General features: G+C 44.3%; 3 protein-coding genes across 3 annotated transcripts; 1 reads left to right on the top strand and 2 right to left on the bottom strand.

The window, feature by feature from the left end:
- Window positions 1-42: 42 nt before the first annotated feature.
- MYCFIDRAFT_119436 (glycosyltransferase family 32 protein) lies at window positions 43-798 on the bottom strand (the record flags this gene model as incomplete). Its single annotated transcript, XM_007927078.1, has 1 exon — window positions 43-798. A coding segment is annotated over one exon (756 nt), but the record flags the coding sequence as incomplete, so codon positions are not given.
- Window positions 799-1,772: 974 nt separating this feature from the next.
- Window positions 1,773-3,302, top strand: MYCFIDRAFT_173594 (uncharacterized protein; the record flags this gene model as incomplete). Its single annotated transcript, XM_007927079.1, has 1 exon — window positions 1,773-3,302. The coding sequence occupies one exon, from the start codon at window positions 1,773-1,775 to the stop codon at window positions 3,300-3,302; it is 1,530 nt and encodes a 509-aa protein (XP_007925270.1).
- A 92-nt stretch (window positions 3,303-3,394) lies between these two features.
- MYCFIDRAFT_119673 (glycosyltransferase family 34 protein) lies at window positions 3,395-4,260 on the bottom strand (the record flags this gene model as incomplete). Its single annotated transcript, XM_007927080.1, has 3 exons — window positions 3,395-3,661; window positions 3,718-3,973; window positions 4,043-4,260. Coding segments are annotated over 3 exons (741 nt in total), but the record flags the coding sequence as incomplete, so codon positions are not given.
- Between the last annotated feature and the right edge of the window lie 14,636 nt (window positions 4,261-18,896).

The raw sequence follows: 18,896 nt of genomic DNA on the forward strand, positions 1-18,896 counted from the left end.
CAGCGGTTCGGCCTTCAATGGCTTGTCCTCTGGCCTTTTGTACCAAGACCGTCCAAAGTGGTGCGTTACCAGCTTTGGTCCGAACTCTGGCTTGCCACTATGACTGTGCTTCTGATTTCCTGCAAAGGCATTGATCGGGAGAATCAGCACGTCGCCAAACAGCCTGGCTTGCTTCAACTGCGACAGCTCTTTCCACGAAACTTTTCTCTGTTCATACTCGCTGATCACCTCCATGATACTATCGGTGAAGGCGCCAGGGCCTGTAGCGTCCAAGACCTCTTTCTTGTTCAACGTCAGCTCGCTCAGCTGGACATGCTTGATCCGGGCCAGGTACTCCAGGTGATAGATTACTCTCGCAACGACCTTCTCAAAAACAGCATGTCCAGGTCTTGCCATCAACGTCCACTGGCAGATACTGATGGGTCGAGCAAACATGGGATACGTGTCATCATCGTACTCAATTCCTGCGACAACGCCGATGTCTGCTTCGGAAAAGTCGGGCGGAATCCAGTCACTGATCGGTTGGAGACAACTTGTGTCCATGTCGCTGTAAACACCTCCATCCGCAAGCATGGCAAGGTATCGGATCAGATCCGCTCGTAAAATGGTGACGTTGAGCTCCCGCCAGAAATTGTGAATGGTGGTGTGTTCGCTGAAGTGCTCATCCACATATTGGGAGCTTCCATCGTCGCTGAGGAAGCCATACTCCCATCCCGGATTCAAATCTGTCCATGTCTGCACCTGCTTCTTCCACTGCTTCTTCATGCCTTCACTGCCCGTCTGCCATATTTTGCTTGGCCATGGACCTGAGGCTTGGGCCTTGGATTTGACCGGTCGAAGCTCGTCCGCTTTGTAAGAGGGTTCGAAAGCATTCCGATCTGCATCCGACGCTGCAGGTGGATTGAACAGCTGGGAACTGCTCTCCGGTAGGACATGGAAGACGAGGAAGAGGAGCAGACATAGAGGCGCAATGATTCGACCGACCAGCCGCTTGGTCGAGGTCGTTGTCATTCTAGATCGCTGAGGGGAGGTGATTTCAGCAGATAGACGCATGATGTTGGGGTGGAGTGGCCATGGTGAGGACGAACATGGCCCTCTGCCTGACAAGCAGACAACTCCCGTGTGAAGATTTCCTGTGAGCCACAGTGGGCTAGAATACCTAATCTAATCTAATCTTTCAGCGCATCTGGCCGCACGCGTCCTCGGGTTCAGCCTTCAACATGTTAACGTATGCATTGGCGTATGCTTTCTCCACGCAAGAAGGAGGGGCCGTGATGGGCTGATGTGAAGGATCGAGATCAGGCGTATGGAACAGAATCCCCGGTCCCAAAGTCGACCGGCGGACCGCTCTAGTAGTTCTATCAGGGGGGCGCCACAAGCCTACACCTTCCGAAGAAAGGAATATGACACGCGATCTAATCAAGCATATTGGCACAGTATGTAGATGCATTGGCCACACTGCTTGTCAGAAGGCATGGCATGACCATCTGGACTTCGAGTCTTCGCCTGCCATGGCTGAGTTACAGTAGCGTCTCCTGGAGTCTGTGCAGTCGCCGCCGCTGCTACCGATGAAGACATGGCGTTAGAACAGATAACGGTCGACGGCGGACCGGGGAGAAGTCTAGAAGGCCGTCAACACTGCTGGGAACCTGGAAGTCATCGCGTCGATCTGGTATGAAGTTCTGGTATTATCGCATGGAACGGAGCGCTCCATTCGAATCAACCGGCCAAGAAGCACGAAATCAAGAGAGATTCGAGCGCTAGCTACCACGATGACTGCCGACGGAGACTCAGCGAGAGGCCTGAGTAGCTCCGCCGCCTGGAACCCATTATGGTCTGCTCATCGTATGCTGCATGCCTTGAAGCCTACACTTCTCCGAAACACCGTCCATCCCGCCAAGATCACAAGCACATCCTGGATGGATGGACTCCGTGGCATCTGCGCTGTCATCGTGGTCAACTTCCATTTCCTCTTCACATTCTCGCCTCTCCCGACTCTAGGCTATCGGACACCGACGCACCTGACAGCCAGCGACCACATTGCAGCATTGCCGCCATTCTGCTTGCTCTGGGACGGTGCCAGCTGCGTCAATGTCTTCTTCGCCATAGCTGGATATGTGTGCTCTTTCAAGGCTCTTCAACTCATGCAGTCTGGGACAGCATGTCACGCGTCGCTGCTTCAATCTCTGTCGTCGAGCGTATTTCGTCGGGCTTTCCGGCTGTATCTCCCTACGCTCGCCATGACGTTGATAACAGCATTGCTGGCTTACATGAATGGCTTCACTCTGACCGACATCATGTTTGCCAATCGCAAGACTTGGTTTCGGGGAGTTTCTTCCGAAGTAAATGTCCCACGCCACGATACGTTATGGGGCCAAGTAAGCTTTTGGGCATCTGAAGTTTGGCATTTGATGAATCTATGGGAGTTCAAGCCTGTATACCCGGTCCATGATCCGCATCTCTGGACGATTGCATACGAATACCGGATGAGCTTGCATTTGTACATGGTACTAATCGCCCTGGCGACTTGCAGGCCGCATGTACGGATGGCATTGCTGTGTACCTTGGCCACTATCTACCCAGCTTGGCATCGGTGGGAAGGCATGCTGTTTTTTGCCGGAGCTGCATGTGCGCAATGGGATGTACTACGAATGAGCAATAGTCACGGAGGACATGCTACAGCAAAGCAAGGCGTGCTAGAGGAGCTGCTTCCAATCAAGGAGGGCTCGCTCGCATTGTCGCCTGGAGCACCTCAGCGATCGCGACTACTGCAGCCACCACGAATGACTCGGACCTCATTGCATCGTACTGCAGCCTACATTTCTGCCATGTATCTCATGTCATATCCAGTCTCGGAGTTTAAGAACCCTTCTCCAGGATATGCTTGGATCAACACCCTTATACCATCTGGATATGTACACCGCGAGAACAAATTCCCCAAGTCCATTGGAGTGTTGATCTTACTATATCTTCTCAGAGATGGTGCCAAAGGGGGAAAGCCAGGTGTATGGCGTAGCATGCTCGAAAGCGATCTGGCGCTCTATCTCGGCCGGATATCTTTTGCATTGTACTTGGTACATGCGACAATACTTCACGCGATAGGTTACGCAATACCCCACTGGGTCTGGAGCTCGATCGGAGGATCAGAGGGAATGAGTCGATGGATGATCGGAATCACTGTGGGTTGGACTGCAAGCCTCGTGCTATGCCTATACTTCGCAGATCTTTTCCACCGAGAAATAGAGCTTAGATGTGTACGATGCGTCAAATGGTTGGAAGATAGGTGCAAAGCGACAGAATAGACGAGTGCTCCTCGAAAAAAAAAAATCTGATTGCATTGTAAAAAAACTTGCTATACCACAGGTGTACTCCAAGATGACTTTTCTTGCTGGAGCTTCCAAAAGACGGCAACTTCAGATTTGAGCTTCGTATTGCTCAAGGGCATCTCCCAGCCCATACTGTTGTTCGCAGCCAGAGCCAAGTACGTCGGTATCAAATGCTTGACTTTCTTGCCAGCAAAATGCAGTTGCAAATCTCCCGGCTTGATGGTGCTCTCGGGAACCTGGGCACCACGAATGAGCTTTTCGTGATCATCTCGAGGCCCTCGATATGCATTGAACCATCTTTGCGGAACATACATGGTGTTGTTCCGGTACTTTTTCTATACATGTGTGTCAGCACCAATCTTGTTTGTGTTGGTTGTTCTCAACAACTGACGTCTAGTGTCATGACTTCCATTGCAGACTGATCGCTGTACTTGAGCTTGATCTCTGGCTTGAACGTGTGCAATGCGATGATGTCGATCAGATACTTGACCGCCCACTCGCTGACTCGAAGGTAGAAAGCGCCTGTGTTGAGACCGTTGTGGTCGTTCGTCACGATCACATTGATATGCTCGAAAGCGGGCTCGGGTGGCAAGAATACCTCCAGCGGGATGCATGGGTTCATGACAATGATATCAAGATCGAACCAGCTATTTCAATAGTCAGCGATAATACGTGTTTGTATGATCTGATCTCCTCGATAAATCCAAGCGACGTACAAAAGCCACTTCATTCGCGTTTCTTCGGGCTTCCCTATTTCCTCCAAAACCAGGTGAAGAATGTAGGATAGCTTCGACCACATTCCATGCATAATCTGTCGGTCGAGTACATGCAGCGAGTAGCCATGTTTCTCTGCGTGTTGTCTATGGCTCTTCAGGACAAGTTGGTTATTTTCGTCTTCTGCCCAGGGGCCGTAGAGCATAGTGACCTTGCCGATGGATGGCCCAGGCACAGACACCACCTGGTCTATCTCTGAAGTCAGGTCCGGACTCGACAGGACTGTCTGTGTGTTCGGACCCGGCGATGTCTGAGGGCCATCCTGTTCGAGTTGTGCGCATTGCTTTAAGATTGCCGTGGTGGAGAAATACTCGGCAATGGTGTAGATGACCAGAATGCAGATTAACACAAGCAATACTGCTCGTTGAATCACTTGTCCTCCCATTTCCCGTCGACTATAGAACTTTTGAGTGTCTTATCCAAGTAATTAGCTCCGCAGTGTCAGTTTGTGGTCTTCATCATGGCAAAGAGAATTGAACAAGGGCCGTGAGAAGCAGGGTGCTGTGATTTCAGAGTTCCATGCTCAGCCGTATGATGATACAGAAGGCGCAGACCCACTACCAGTGTGACAGTAGTGTCATGCACTTCGTTGCGGCTGTCGTGTCAAAACTCGTGGTCACACACAGTCTCTGCCACCGCCTTAGTAGCTGTGATATGACTTTGTTTGATTGATGGTGGCCGAACAAAGTTGATCGCTCGCTTGTTCCGATATGAGCCCCCTCGGAGTAGCGCGGTCCAATGTCCAGTTCTGGCAAGTGGCTCGGTTCCTCCACCTCCAATTCTACAAGAAACACCACTACCAAGCGACGCCTCGACATACGATAATACTAGCGATTTAATAGCTGCGGACGAAGGACTAATATATACTAGAAGAGATCTAGTAGATATTGCCTTATTATAGGACGTAAGAAGGTAGACTAGAAGGACGAGAAGTTAGGCTCGAAGCTAACCTCGAGAACTACTATAATATACTCTATAACACGCTCTACAAACCCTACTACTTCCCTCTATAGCACCTAAGAAGCGTACGCCAAAGAGCGCCGAGGATGCTTATTTACTAGTAAAATAGCTAGAAGCGGAGGTTGCCGCTACTTTAGTTAGTAGCTAGTCTACGAGCAAAAGGAGAACTTTATAGGCAGGTTTAATAGCGAGTGCCTCGAAGAAAGTAAAGAAGGTCTAATTTAAGGCAACTAAGGTTGCTAAGACCTAGTAAAGTAATATCGGCTTACTAATAAGTAGTACTTTGCTACTAGGTAGATAGGAAAGTAGATAGGAAGGTAGATAAGAAGGTAGATAAGAAGGTAGATAAGAAGGTAGACAAGAAGGTAGATAAGAAGGTAGATAAGAATATAGATAAGAAGGTAGATAAGAAGGTAGACAAGAAGGTAGATAAGAAGGTAGATAAGAAGGTAGATAAGAAGGTAGATAAGAAGGTAGATAAGAAGGTAGATAAGAAGGTAGACAAGAAGGTAGATAAGAAGGAGAGGAACTATATACTAAAGAGGTTACTATTATATAGGTTACGAAGAGGGTTAGGAAGCCCCTAAAGAAGGCTATTATTAAAGAAGCTATACCGAAGCCGACTAAGAAGAAGAAGCCTTCTTCTTCTTCTTTAAAGCCTTCTAAGACTACTTCTTCTACTACTATAGAAGCTACCCCTTTAGTAAATAAGAAGCCTTTACTAGAGCCGGACGCTATTAATCTCGAGCTATAGCTCTACTTTAACCGTAAAGACCTTAGTAAGAACTATAGCATTATAAGCTATAGCGCTACTAGTATTCGACGATTAATTAACGCTGCTAAGACTACTATAATAGCTTATGCTACAGTAAAGGGCTTTAACTATTGCCTAGTCCGCCGCTATTATAAGATATAGGCCTTATTACTAAAGAATAGCAAGCTACAATCTAAGGACTTCCTTATAACCGGAGGCTAGCAAGAATAGATAGGCAAAGGTAATAGTATTGTTAAATACTTCCGCTAGATGAAGCCTCTTAGTATTTAGGTCCTTCTTACTAAATACTAGAGCTATAGAGCCGATATACTACTTTCTAAGCTAGGTCCGAAGATTAGCGATAAACTAGTAGTACAGCAATAGCTATCTTTACCGACTAAAGCCTCTTCTAATACTCCTAACCTACCTTCTAGTCTACTACCTCGAATAGCTAAAACAAGCAAGAAGAAGGATACTAATAAGCTTACCCTATAAGAGACTAATAACCGCTTACTTTAATATAAGGCTATTCGCAAGGCCTATGCTTATATAGACCTATAGTACACCCTTAGATAATAGGCTAACGTTATAGGCTATTACGAGCTAATAGGTTAATACTATAAGCTTATAGCACCAATTCTTAGCTTCTAGAGGGATCAAATAGCAATTAATAAGAAGTGCTTAGTAGAGGCACTAAATAAGAAGGTTATCGAGAAGATAATGCGGTGCTATAAGGTAAAGCACCCCGAGAACGAGCAAGGCAAGGCTAGTAAGGGCAAGAATTAATAGCAGCTAGAGCCGTTAGTCTAATAGCAATACTACTATTATTATAGACCGCCTTAACCGCAACCGCCTATTAATCTATAGCCTTATTAGCCGCCGCCGCCGCTATACTATTATTAGCCGCCGCAATAAGGCGCTCCGCGGTTAAGTCTACCTATTATAGACAACGAGACCGAGACAGCCGTACTTATTGTCTACTATCGCTAGCTTCGTACTCGCTTTCTAGCTATAGCCGTCTCTATAAGAGACGCTTAAAGGTAGATAGTTAAGGAAGATTAGTACCTATAAATAGTTAAGAACCTAGCGAAGTTTAAGGAGTTAAAGGCTAACGACGTATCTACTAATAGTGCTAGATTTAGGCTCGAGTCTAAGGTAAATAGGTTCTTAAAGGAATACAGGGCGAGTCGTATTCTAGCTAATATATCGAGTCTACCGGAGGGTATAGTCGAAGAAGGGGAAGCTATAGTAAGCTAAGGAGGATAGCTTTCCGATCGCAATATAGTACTACTACTATATAAGATATAGTTACGAAAATAATAGCTAAGTTAGTCTATATATAATCCTTGCATTCTGTCTATTTAGTTTTTCTATATTCAGTTTATATAGTATATACTATATACGTTTCGACCGCTAGCTTCTCTATATCGTGCCGCTAAGACCCTACTTCTAGACCCTAAATTCTATTACTTTTTCGTATTTATGTCTATACTATATTACCTAATTATAGTATTTATACAATATACATTTCCTATTGTATTCTATATATATTAAAGTATTTATTAAAAAATTTGCGTACCGATACGAGCTCTATATATTGTATTCTTTGCGCTCGAAATGTATAGACTAGACTTTTCCCCGCTTACTATAGAAAGCGGAGTCTTAGCACCCTTTACGAAATGCAACCTACTACCTTCTAATCGATACTACTTAATTAGTACTATATAGATTAATACGCTTTCTTAATAAGGTTATAGCGCCGACCGAGGCCTTTTAAATCTATATCTAAACGCCTAAATCTAACGGTTAGTTCCTATTCTATCGACTATCTTACTAGGAAGCTATACCGGCGTAGCGGAACAACTTCCTATAGTCTATACTTTTACCCTAACTATCGATTGCTAGGTATAGATAACGCTCGAATTAAGACTGCTATTCGTCTATCCGGCTATATTTAGGTATTATATCCTAATGCCTCTTAATCTATCCTTTAAAGAGTCTAAATAATAGCTCTATTAGGTTAAGATATAGTAAATATAGCGGTAAGAAGTTAGCAAGAACGCTATATAAGCGATAGAGATTACGGACTCGTTCTCGTTAATAAGTCGCATAGTAAAGGACGGAAACCAACACCACTACTACTACTTGTAGTAATAGTATAGGCTACCGAGGGTAACATAACCTATAGCAATATAGGCAGCTATGTTTAGCAAGATAGGAGGACGAGACTATCGCTTAGGCTAATAACTAGAGCCCTACAATATAGGCATTGTAGAAGTGTAATATAAACAATGTGCTATACGAGGTTAATGTTCTATCTATAGAACAGAAGGAGGCCTCTTATATAGGCTTAAAACTAGCCTATAGGTGTAGGGCCGGTTACTAGCTAATATCCCTCCCTTTCTTCGTGTCTAACTAGATACGCTTTACATTGCGCGCTTAAAACAAACATATATACATCCTTAGCGTTCTTAGCTAAGGCCATTTTTAGAACTCCGTAATAATACCCCCGGGGTAGCATTAATCCTAGATACTATAATTATGCAAAAACAACTTCCTAAGCAACACTATATAGACCTACTATTGCTTTAACGCGCTGTAATCCTTACTAGTAATAACCTTATCTACTAGTCGGTTCTCGAAATCTCCTCCGTATACGTTAAAGCTATTAGCACCGAAGTACTATCCCTCGTAGAAAGCTTAATTAACGAGGAGGTTAGTAGCCTTTTCCTTCGTAGTATTCTCCTAATCGTACAGATATTCCTTAAGTCCCTCGTTATTAAGCTAGAGGATCTATTTAACTTCGTTCTAAACAACGTAACTTAACTAAGGAATCCTACTAACTAGGGCGTCGGAGATACAACTAAGGCCTTCGACTAAGATAGCGGTAGGAAAGGGGAACAGTACGAAGGTGTTCGAACCTAGAAGGGCGGTTAGATTGCGGTACGCCTTAGCAACCTTAGCGACGGTTAAGTTGTCGTAACCCTTAATCTTAGTGCCGTCGATAACGCGAGAGTAGCCTAGGTTAATTAATATACGGTTGCTCTTAGTCTTTAGATTACTATATAGCAGGTATAGTATCTAAATAGAGACTTCGCACTCTTTTAGAGGGTTAAGGATCTACTCCGCCTTACGCCCCTTACTATTAGGCTAACTATCGAATATATAGTCGAGGTCGTCGTCGGTAAGGTACTTGTTAGTAAGCTTGCCGATCTTGCTTAGCGGGACTAGGCTACGAGCCTTAAGCTTCTTAACCTAGTTCGTAAAGACCTCAGGCTAATGTATGCCTTCGATAATAGTAGAGTAGCTAGTCTTATCCTTAGATATAAGACAGACCTTAATGCGTAGGTAACTAGCACCCTCGCTAGCTACGAGCTTAACTATATCTTATCCGAGACGAGTAGACTCCTTAGAAGGACAGTTTTTATAAGTACCGCTAACCTTAAAGAACTTAGTAGGCTTAGGGACAGAGATAAGCTCGTATACGTAATTAGGTCGAAGGGCGATAGCTAAGAGCTATAGGGCAGGGTACTAGCGGACGATTTGGTTGCTTATACTATAAGTTTAAAGGGTATTACGGCCTTCCTACTTAGACTTAGGTATCGTATATATATGCTAAAGGTACATTTCAAACTCCTTCTATATTAGGTCGATAAGGAAAGGAAGATATACTCTACGAGGCTCTTATAACTAGCTAAAGACTTAAGGGAAGATAGCATTGCTAGTCTAGCGAAAGCGGTCGAAGGAAGTGCCTTAGCTAAGGATACCGGTAACGAACTTGCTCTAGCGATCTGTTAGCGTAAGGGCGCGAGTAATAGTACTAGTAGGGTTGAACGCATAGAGTCCTAGAGATATCGGGGCGGCAATAGGGCGTTTAGGAAACTAGTTAGTATAGGCCTAATTAGCCTTAAGGGTAGCGAAGGCGTCTTAATTAGGAACCTCGCGACTAATCTTTAATAGGCGACCGACGAGGACACTCGCCTTAGTACTAGCATAGAGACTATAGACCTTAGCGGCCTTCTTAATATAGTTAGCATATATAGAGAACGGCTCTTCTCCTAGCTTGCTAAGGTCGTCGAGCTATTAATAGATAGATAGGGCGGTAGGAGCCTTACCTATATCGGCTTTAGGAACTATATCGATCTTAGTAATAAGGTACGTAATAGAGTCGCCCTTATAAGAACTATAGATGTTCTTAGTTAATAGGATCGGCGAGAGCCCTCTATCTCTACGCTCGCTAAAGGAGCCTTCGGAGGAGATATCTTCTAGTAGTATATCTAGTATATTAACATCCGAGTTACTATAGTTAGTACTATAGTTAGTCCTAGAAGGGGCGCTATACTTCTTAGTAGCCTTGCGGAGGGCCTAGCGAGTATGCAATGCCTTCTTACGCGCTGCTTCGGCCTTAGCGCGTTCGTCCTTAACTTCCTAAGGGACTTTACGGTTGCGGGTCGAGCGACGGTCTTAAGCCTATATCTCCGTAGCGAGCGCGAGACTAGTAGCTATATCGGCCTCTATTTCTAGGCGAAGAGCCTTACGTTTAAGGACATTAACGATAGGAGCCTCTTAACCTTTAATAATGAAACCTATACTATTAATACGATAGCCCTTCTCTTTTAGTAGATCCTTAGTTGTCTATATATTAAGATCGATCTAGACAATTGCATCGTAGTGCCGCTTCTAGTAGGATATCGTAAAGTCGTTAAGCGTAAAGGACAAGTTAAGTAACTGCTTGCCTACCTTCTTACTAGCGGTAGATATACAATAGATTATAGTATAGGAAAGGTGCTTAGCGCCTTAACGACGGACCTTATACTTGTTAACGAACGAAGAGACCTACTTTATACGCTCTTGTCTACTGTAGGCGAAGTTAATAAGGCTCTTAGGAAGACTACTTAGTCCTCCCTAATATTCGAAGGCCTAGTCGAGGGTTTTAAAGCGTAAGCGAATCTAGGTGCCGGCCGTCTCGAGGCTATAGACGATAGGAAAGGCTTATTCGATATCTATATCGTTAAGGACCTCGCGCTTAAAGATACGCTTACCGATAGACTAACGTAAGTTGTTTATACCGTATGCAACTAAGATAGTAGCCTTCTTAATGTTCCTATTAATAACGCGTAGTAGGGTGCGAGCGTTCTAGATCTTCTCTTAAGGGTCTTTAAGGGCGGTAACGATCTAGAAGCAGTGCTCGAGGCTAGTTATAGCAGCTAAGGCGCTATCGGAGGGGGCTTTAATCGGGACTAGTACGCCTAGGTTTAGGGCTAGTAGGTTGCTACTACTGCTAGCGCCTAGCGGATTTAGGGCGCTAGAAGATATCTTAGTCGACCGGAGCGGAAAGGAGTTAGTAACGAGCTTATAAAAACGTTCGTAGCTTGTTAATAATAATTAAAGGGTTTAGATAGAAGAAGGGGGGGGGGGGGTAGGCGGTAGTAAGTTAGTTAGTGCTCGAGTAGAAGAAAGAGCTTAGAAGGCTCGCCTTAAATAGGGTGCGAAGGTAGCGTAGTCCGTATATTCCGGTAAAGCAAACGGATAACGATTATATATAGACCCTAAAAAGTGAAGCTATATACGAGACTCCTTTATTAGTAGGGCGGCTAAAGTTTAACAATCGATCTAGCTAATTACTAGTAGCAACTACGCGCCTTTATTAACCTCTAGCTTTCGTAGATTCCCGCGTACTCGAAATGTAACTAGTCAGTTCGAGTACCTAGTAGTAATCTATAGTAGTAAGGCTAGCGGGACTAATAACACCCCTAGGGTAGTATTAGCTTTTCTTTAGAGATGCTCGGTAACTAGGAGCAAATCGCCTAGGCCTAGCGCAGCTTATATTAGCCTATAGTACTGTCGTTATAGATACAGCATTACCTTTTATAGTAGCAGGCATGTAAACGTAGCCCGTACGTTCTTCTTTCTTCTAGACACTAAGCTTAGCGGCCTAAGGTCCCTATTCTTAGAGGCTATAGGCCTAGGTTGCTATATCTATCTAAGAGCTAGGAAGGGAGAGGGATCCTCCCTTTCTTAGTGTCCTATATAGCTAGTGCTAATTAGGGTAGGAACATCCTCTAGTAGAGTATCTTATTATCGTTGTTACTTAAGGAAGGTTGCTAGAGTCTAGGAATCTAGAGGGAAGTAGTCCTAGAAGGGTAGAGGGGTTAGGTTCGGCTATCTTCCTAATACTATCCCCGGGGTATTATTAGGAAAACACGCCTCGTATAGTTCTATCTAAGGAAACAAGAGCGAAGGAATAAAGTTATAGCAACATCAATCGAAGGTAAAGGCAAAAGCAAAAGACAATAATAGGATAAACTAAAAGCAATAAACGAGAGCATAAACATTAGTAGGAACAGATAATAGGTAAGGACTAAAGGTATAGGGCGGCACTGTATTAATAGCGCAGAGAACGATCGATAAGAGCAAGGAAGTAACGTAGTAGAGGTAGGTAGAGGCAAGGAAGAGCAAGCAATTATTTAGTCTCGGGATCTAGCTATAATTCTAGGCGGTCTTCGTCGCTAGACTAGTTAGGTTCCTCGGAGTTAGAGTTAGATAGCTAGAAGTCTAGTTTACTATTAGAATCGGAATTAATATCGGAAACGCTCTATATATAGTTAATCCGTATATAACCCTCCCTCTATTCTTAAGTTATTCCTAATAGCTTACTAAGACGAACCTAGGGATAGGTATAGTTCTTAGGTAGAACAGGATCTATAATAGCGGCAGGATCCTCCTCCCGATAGGTATCTAAGGACGGTAGAGGGTCTATAGAGGCACTAACTTCCTCCTCTGTCGGCGGAGGGCAGGTAGGTCCGCGTAACTTAACGATCTTCTTTAGATTAGCCCGAGGGTAAGAGTGCTTTAAAGTAGCACTATCTAGCTCCTAAAGAAGGTATATAGAACCCGAGTAAAGGACCTCCTTTACTCTATAAGGACCCTTCTACTTAAAGGCTAGCTTATAGGAGTAACTATACTCTAGTTCGGACTAGTATAGAAGGACTATATCGCTAACCTTTAGAGGCTCCTAGTTAACAGCATTATAGTCGTCGAAATACTACTTAGCCTCCTTACGAAGGCGACGTTGTCGAGCAAGTCCCTCCTAAGAAGTAGTAGTTATATCCTTAAGAGCCTTAGCGCGTAGGGTAAGGAGATCTACTCTAGTACAAATAGACCCCTAGTCGTAAACGCTATACGTACGGTAGGACAACTTAATTAGAAGAACGGCGTCCCTTATAATTATAAGTTCTACTAGCGTAAGTCTAGTCGTATCGATAATAGTAGTTCGATCTGCCTAGAGAAGGGCTAGAACGCGGGTAGAGATAGGAACGGACCTGTCGCTACTATTAGTTATCTTAGATAGGGCATTAATTAACGACCGATAGCCGCGCTTAATAATAGCATTCGACTAGGGATAGTACGGGGAGATGCGAACGTTCTTAGCCCCGTACGAAACAAGTAGCGCTTAAACCTTCTTAGCTATATTGTTCGTAGCGTTGTCTAAGATAACCTCGTAAGGTGTTCCCTAGCGGCAAAACAGATCCTTAAATAGGAAGGTAGCTATATTACAGGCATTAATAGTACCGCAACCTTTATAGAAATAATAGGCCTCCGGCTATCGAGAAAGACCCTCTCGAATAATATATAGGCTATTATTACGGCTAAGATAGACCCTATCGCTATACTACCGCTCCCTAACTAACTAGGTAGTAGGGATACGTAGCTCTCCTAGACGCCGGTAGCTATTCCTAAAGTTGCACTTAGGACAGCTCTTATAGTAGCGGGAGACGTTAGCCTATACGCCGTCCTACTAGTAGCGTCGACGAAGGATATCGAAGGTGCCCTCCGCCGCCCGGTAGCCGAGCTTATCGTAAACGGAGCGAAGGATTTCTTATCGGGCTACTAGATCGTTAATAATATACTAGAGCGGTATATTAATTATAGCCTATCGCTAAAGGATGCGATCTTTAACAAGGAACCTCCGAGAATAGCGAATAATACGACGGTATTAACTCCTTAATAGACTAGGAGCTCTCTTCGTATAGGTAAGGAAGTAGGCGATATTATAGAAGTCGTTAGAGTAGACCCTATTAAGGATATTATCCCTACCTAGTTCGCCCGCCTTAGCGTCGTCCTAGTTCTCGCCGTTAGTAGTAGGGTCTTCGTTAAGCTAGTTACTAGGTTAGTCGTTAGCAGTAGACCTAGTAATTACCGGCATAGCGTTAATATAGAAGGTAGTAAAGAAGGTGCGGTTAATAACCGCGTCGATATCCTCTTCTTCTATTATCTCGGCGATGTCTTCTTCTATAGCAGGCCTTCTAGAGAGGCTATCCGGTCTAGTATGCTTCTTACTAGGAATATAGAAGACGTCGAAATCAAACAAATAGATCTAGGCAACCTACCGAGCTATCGTAGAGTTAGGTAGGTCGGAGGCTATACGGTTAAGTTAATAGACTAGCGTCTAAGCGTCGACTTCTAGGCGAAAGAACACTCTAAAAAGCTAAGGTCGGAACTTCTTAAGAGCCTTATAGATACTAAGGCACTCTCGCTTGCTAGCATCGTATCGGGCCTCGATAGGTTTCTATAGACCGGACTCGTACCGGATAGGGTAACGTAAGGAGGGCTCCTTACGATTATACTATATTAGTATCTCGCCGTAGCCTTCCTTACTCGAGTCGATAGCAACAATTAGTAGACCTACGCCTTCCGAGTAGTTAATAGAGGTAAGCGTAGACGCGCTAATAAGTGCCTTAGTAACCTTGTCCTTAGCGGCTTAGTAAACGGAGGTCTATTTAAACTCTGCATCCTTCTTAAGCAAGGCGTATAGAGGCTTATATACTAACGCAAAGTTTTCGACCTAGATGCGGAAGTAGGAGACTACTCTAAGCTAGATCCGGACATCTTTCTAATAGGTAGGGTCGGGCTAGGACACAATCTTTAGGACCCGTATATTATTAGGATAGCGGCCGTTCTTATTAGTTACAAACCCGACAATGTTTATTCGTTTGTATAGGAGCTAAAGCTTCTCTCTATGCACCGTTAGGTTAGCTCGCTCTAGGTCGTAGAGGACACTATCGAGGTTCTAAATGTATTCGAGAAAGAACCTACGGATGCTAGGCTCTACTTCTTTATTATCGTTCGTACGATTCGTACCTAGTTTTAGGGCCCTTAATGCTAATGTCGTTAAGGAAAGGCATCGCTATATAGGAGATATAGGCCGCGAGGACTTAGTTTATAATACGAACGAACTAGGCTACGGAGTTAGTTACCCCTTATAGAAGGGTAGTTTGTCTGTATAGCCTAAGAGGTGTCTCGAAACTAGTAAGGTCGCGGCTATTAGGATAGAGAGGGATCTAGTCGTAGCCCGAGAAAACATTAACTAGTAAGGCTATAACACAGTTAGCAAAAGCTTCCGAGAACCTATTAGTCTCCGGAGGGAGGTTAGCATCTCTAATCGTAACTACGTTAAACTTTTATATAGCGTTAATTAGACGGTACTTCTTTAGTTCCTTAGGAGCTGTCTTCTTCTAAACTAGGAAGTATAGGTTACGATACGAGGCATAGGAAGGCTCTAAGGTGCTAGCCTTTATACGCTGCCGTATTATGTCCTTAACTATACCTCTTAGGCTTAGGTTTAGCTTAAACCCTAGGTAAGCCTAAGGCTTATACTCGATCGTTCGGATCCTCTATAGAGGGGCAACCTCCGGGTTAATCCTACCTAGATACGTAAAGTTATATACTAATACGGCTTCGCGGTTATATAGAAGCTCGTATAGCAAATCCAGTTTAAGATCCGAAAGCTCGATACTAGGTTTAATGTTCGCTAGTCTCTCCGGCGTTAGCCTCGATCCCCTAGGAATAGCGGAGAACTTTTTAGTAATATACCTCTAGTCGTATAGACTATCCCTAGGTGTTAACATCGCTTCGCGGTTAAGGCACTTTTGTCGCTAGTTAGGATTTCCGCTAGGATTAGACCTATCGGTTATATATACGCTGCCTTTTACGGGCTTGATCTTATTAGCTACCCTCTTATATAGGGTATATACGCTAACCGCTCGTAATACCTAAGCCCTCTCTCTTTAACGTTAGGCCCGGAGATTAGCGTAACAGAATAGCGCGTAAACTTTATTAGAAGTCTTCTTAAGTCGGTAGGTATATAGCTAGTAATCCTAATTTATAATTCCGGCGAAAACGTTAGATTCCTAATAACACCCCCGGGGTAGCATTAGCTCGGCGCTCTAATTAGTTAGTTCGGACTCGGGCTCGGGTAGATCCGCTTCTAGCGGCGATGCCTACGATAGCATTATTACCGAGATTCGTGCACTAGGTAGTCGTTATACTGTTATACTCGCTATCGCTTCGAGTATTCGTCTTCTTAGTATAGAGCCTAGGAACTAGCCTTGTCGTACGGAGCGGCGCACCTCTAGGTATAACCTATTTAAGCTACATTAACTTATAGCGCAGATTGCCGGTCTTATAACCGCGCTATAGCGTTTCCCGAAGAGCGTTTAGAAGCAGTAAGGATATCCTCGTAGGATTTGTAGCTAGTATTTCCGATATAACTAGTAAATACGACTCGGTTGCCCTTCTAGTTAGCGATAGTTCCTTCCTATAAGCTATCGTCGTAGTTACGCTAGATACCCTAGGTTATACGAGACTATAGACAACTTAGAATAATTAGCGTGTTCGGGTTAGCGGCAATCTAGAAGGTAAAGGAAAAGCATATACCGAAAGCGTCTACTATAACATTATAGTAGGCACCTACTAGCGCAACCTCCCTATTTACTCCCTATATACTAAGGGAAATATCTCTGTTTATTAGCAGTCGGAGCTGTTTAGCCTAGCGCTTACTTATAATAAGTAACTCTAAACTATTATTAAGCATTGCTAGCAACTGCTAACTATAGCTTCCGATAGTAACTTAAATATAGATAGCGGGAACGACGGCAAAGGAACGGGTAACTGCGGAAAGGTCTATATTATTAGGGATAGAGTAAAGTTCCTTAGGTCGAGGAGGTCCTACTCGACCGATTTGTTAGCTAGTAAATCGGACAGCCTTAATAGAAACTAAAACCGAAGCAGGGTCGGCATTATTATTATCCCTTCGGCCTATCTCCTTAATCCCCTCTTCGTTAGTATTATCGATAGTCTCCTAGCTCTCGTAGGTTACTAATTCGCCTTCTACTAACTCCTAGGCCCCTAAAAATTTAGGAAGGAACTATAGGGAAGAGACGTCGATATAGTCCTCTCGCCCCTATTTACGTTAGAGGGCTACAAGGTCTTTTATAAAGGTAGTATCGTTAGGAATCCGGCTCTAGAACAGGTTAGTAGGCAAACCGTATACTAGAAGCTCCCCTATAGACACGTTAGACTTAAGGTCTAGGAACTATAAAGCCTAGAAGAGAGCATTTGCCTTTATATCGTAAGAGTTAGTAGGCCCGGCACTATACTTCTTTATATACCTATCAAAGCGAAAGCTCTTTAGGTCGGCTAACTTTCGTTTATAGGCCGGCGGGTTAGCTAGGCCTAGGGTACTACTAAGGTCGGTAGTAGCATCCTCTATATCGATATCCGGAGTCTCTAAGACCTCCGGAGAGGCTATACTAGCTCGGGTTGCACGGTCTTTAGCTGTCTAGAGTGTCCTAGTCTTAGCGACTAATTCTCGCTATTTCTTAGCCTTATTAGCTGCCTGCTTCTTAAGTATCCTAGTAGGGGCTGCCGTACTAGGGCGGGTAGGGTTCTGTAAGCTCTTGCCCTTGCCCTAGGACGACTAGGTTTAGGACCTTATAGCAGCGTAGACATCTATACTATTCTTAGTAACCGCGTAAACATTAGTAACTGCGTCCGGGTCCTAAGACACAAAGTTGACTTTAATAGGCTTAGTAGTACTATTACTGCTCCGCTCCTTAACCTGTTTTACCCTAACCTTCTAAGTTTCTCGTTTAGCAATAGCGGCGAGGGTACTGTTCCTAGTGTCCTTAAACTCGATCTTGCTACTATACTTCTTCTCTAGAAGACTCCTAAGTTAAGGTAGCTTCGGAGCTCTACGATCCTACTCGAAGTCAATCTTATCGCCGGTATCGGTATAGTAGAACCGACTATTTACTTGTATAACGAGCTTCCTCTTAAGAAGCTCCTTCTAGATAGGGCAGTCTAATTAAATATATTTAAAACCGCCGTATATCTAGCACTTGCTATCCAAGTTAGAATAGATCTTTCGTATAGCGTAGACGTTAACTAAAGGGGCCTTAGGGTAGTTAGGATCGGAGACCTAGTAGACTAGTAGTATATCCTTTAGTATACTAGCGTTAAGGACCTCCCTAACTCGCTATAGTGCTTTCGCATTAAGGTTAAGCTAGGCTAGGGATTCAGCTAAGTCCGTAACGTCCTAAGAATGCTTAGTAACGGTAGGAGTTACGGTACTAGGACTACTTTGCGATTTAGGAAGAAACTTAGGCCCTCTAGTTCCCGAGGCATCGTTCCTTACCTAGGCTAGGTTATTCCGGTCCTCGCCGTAAATGAACTTCTTTGCGTTAGCGGAGCTGTTAATATCGTCCTTAATAGCCTCTAGGACCTCTTTATACTTCCTAAAGGTCTCGGGATTAGCTTCGCTAAGCTTGTAGCGACGGAAGATACGCTTAGCCGTAGACTACGGCAACCCTTTAAGGAGTAGCCTCGTTCTCTAAGAATTCTCGAGGTCCTACTAGTCGATGCCGTCCGCTAACTTAACAAACTCGCGGACGTACTCCTTTAGGTCGTTATCTTCGGTACGCCTCTCTATATAGAGGTTCTTAAGCTACGTACGACTGCCTTTAATGCGACGGCTATCGCGATCCCGATACTCCCTTATAAAGGCCTGCTTAAAGACCTCCTAGTCGGTATTAGACTTGTCGTCCTTTTCTAGGTAGCTAACTAGGGTTCTAAGGGTTCGGTAAAGCTTAGTAATAGTAGTCCTCGTAAGGGACCGGACCTTATACTAGTCCGACTCCTCTTCGAGTCCGTACTCGGCTAAGTTGTCCTTAAAGCGTTCTACGTACGCCGTAGCGTTCTATCCTTCGAATAAAGGGTTCCTACTGCTTCCCGGCTCTAGCGGG

The sequence above is a fragment of the Pseudocercospora fijiensis genome, assembly GCF_000340215.1.
Source record: "Pseudocercospora fijiensis CIRAD86 unplaced genomic scaffold MYCFIscaffold_3, whole genome shotgun sequence".
Taxonomy (NCBI): domain Eukaryota; kingdom Fungi; phylum Ascomycota; class Dothideomycetes; order Mycosphaerellales; family Mycosphaerellaceae; genus Pseudocercospora; species Pseudocercospora fijiensis.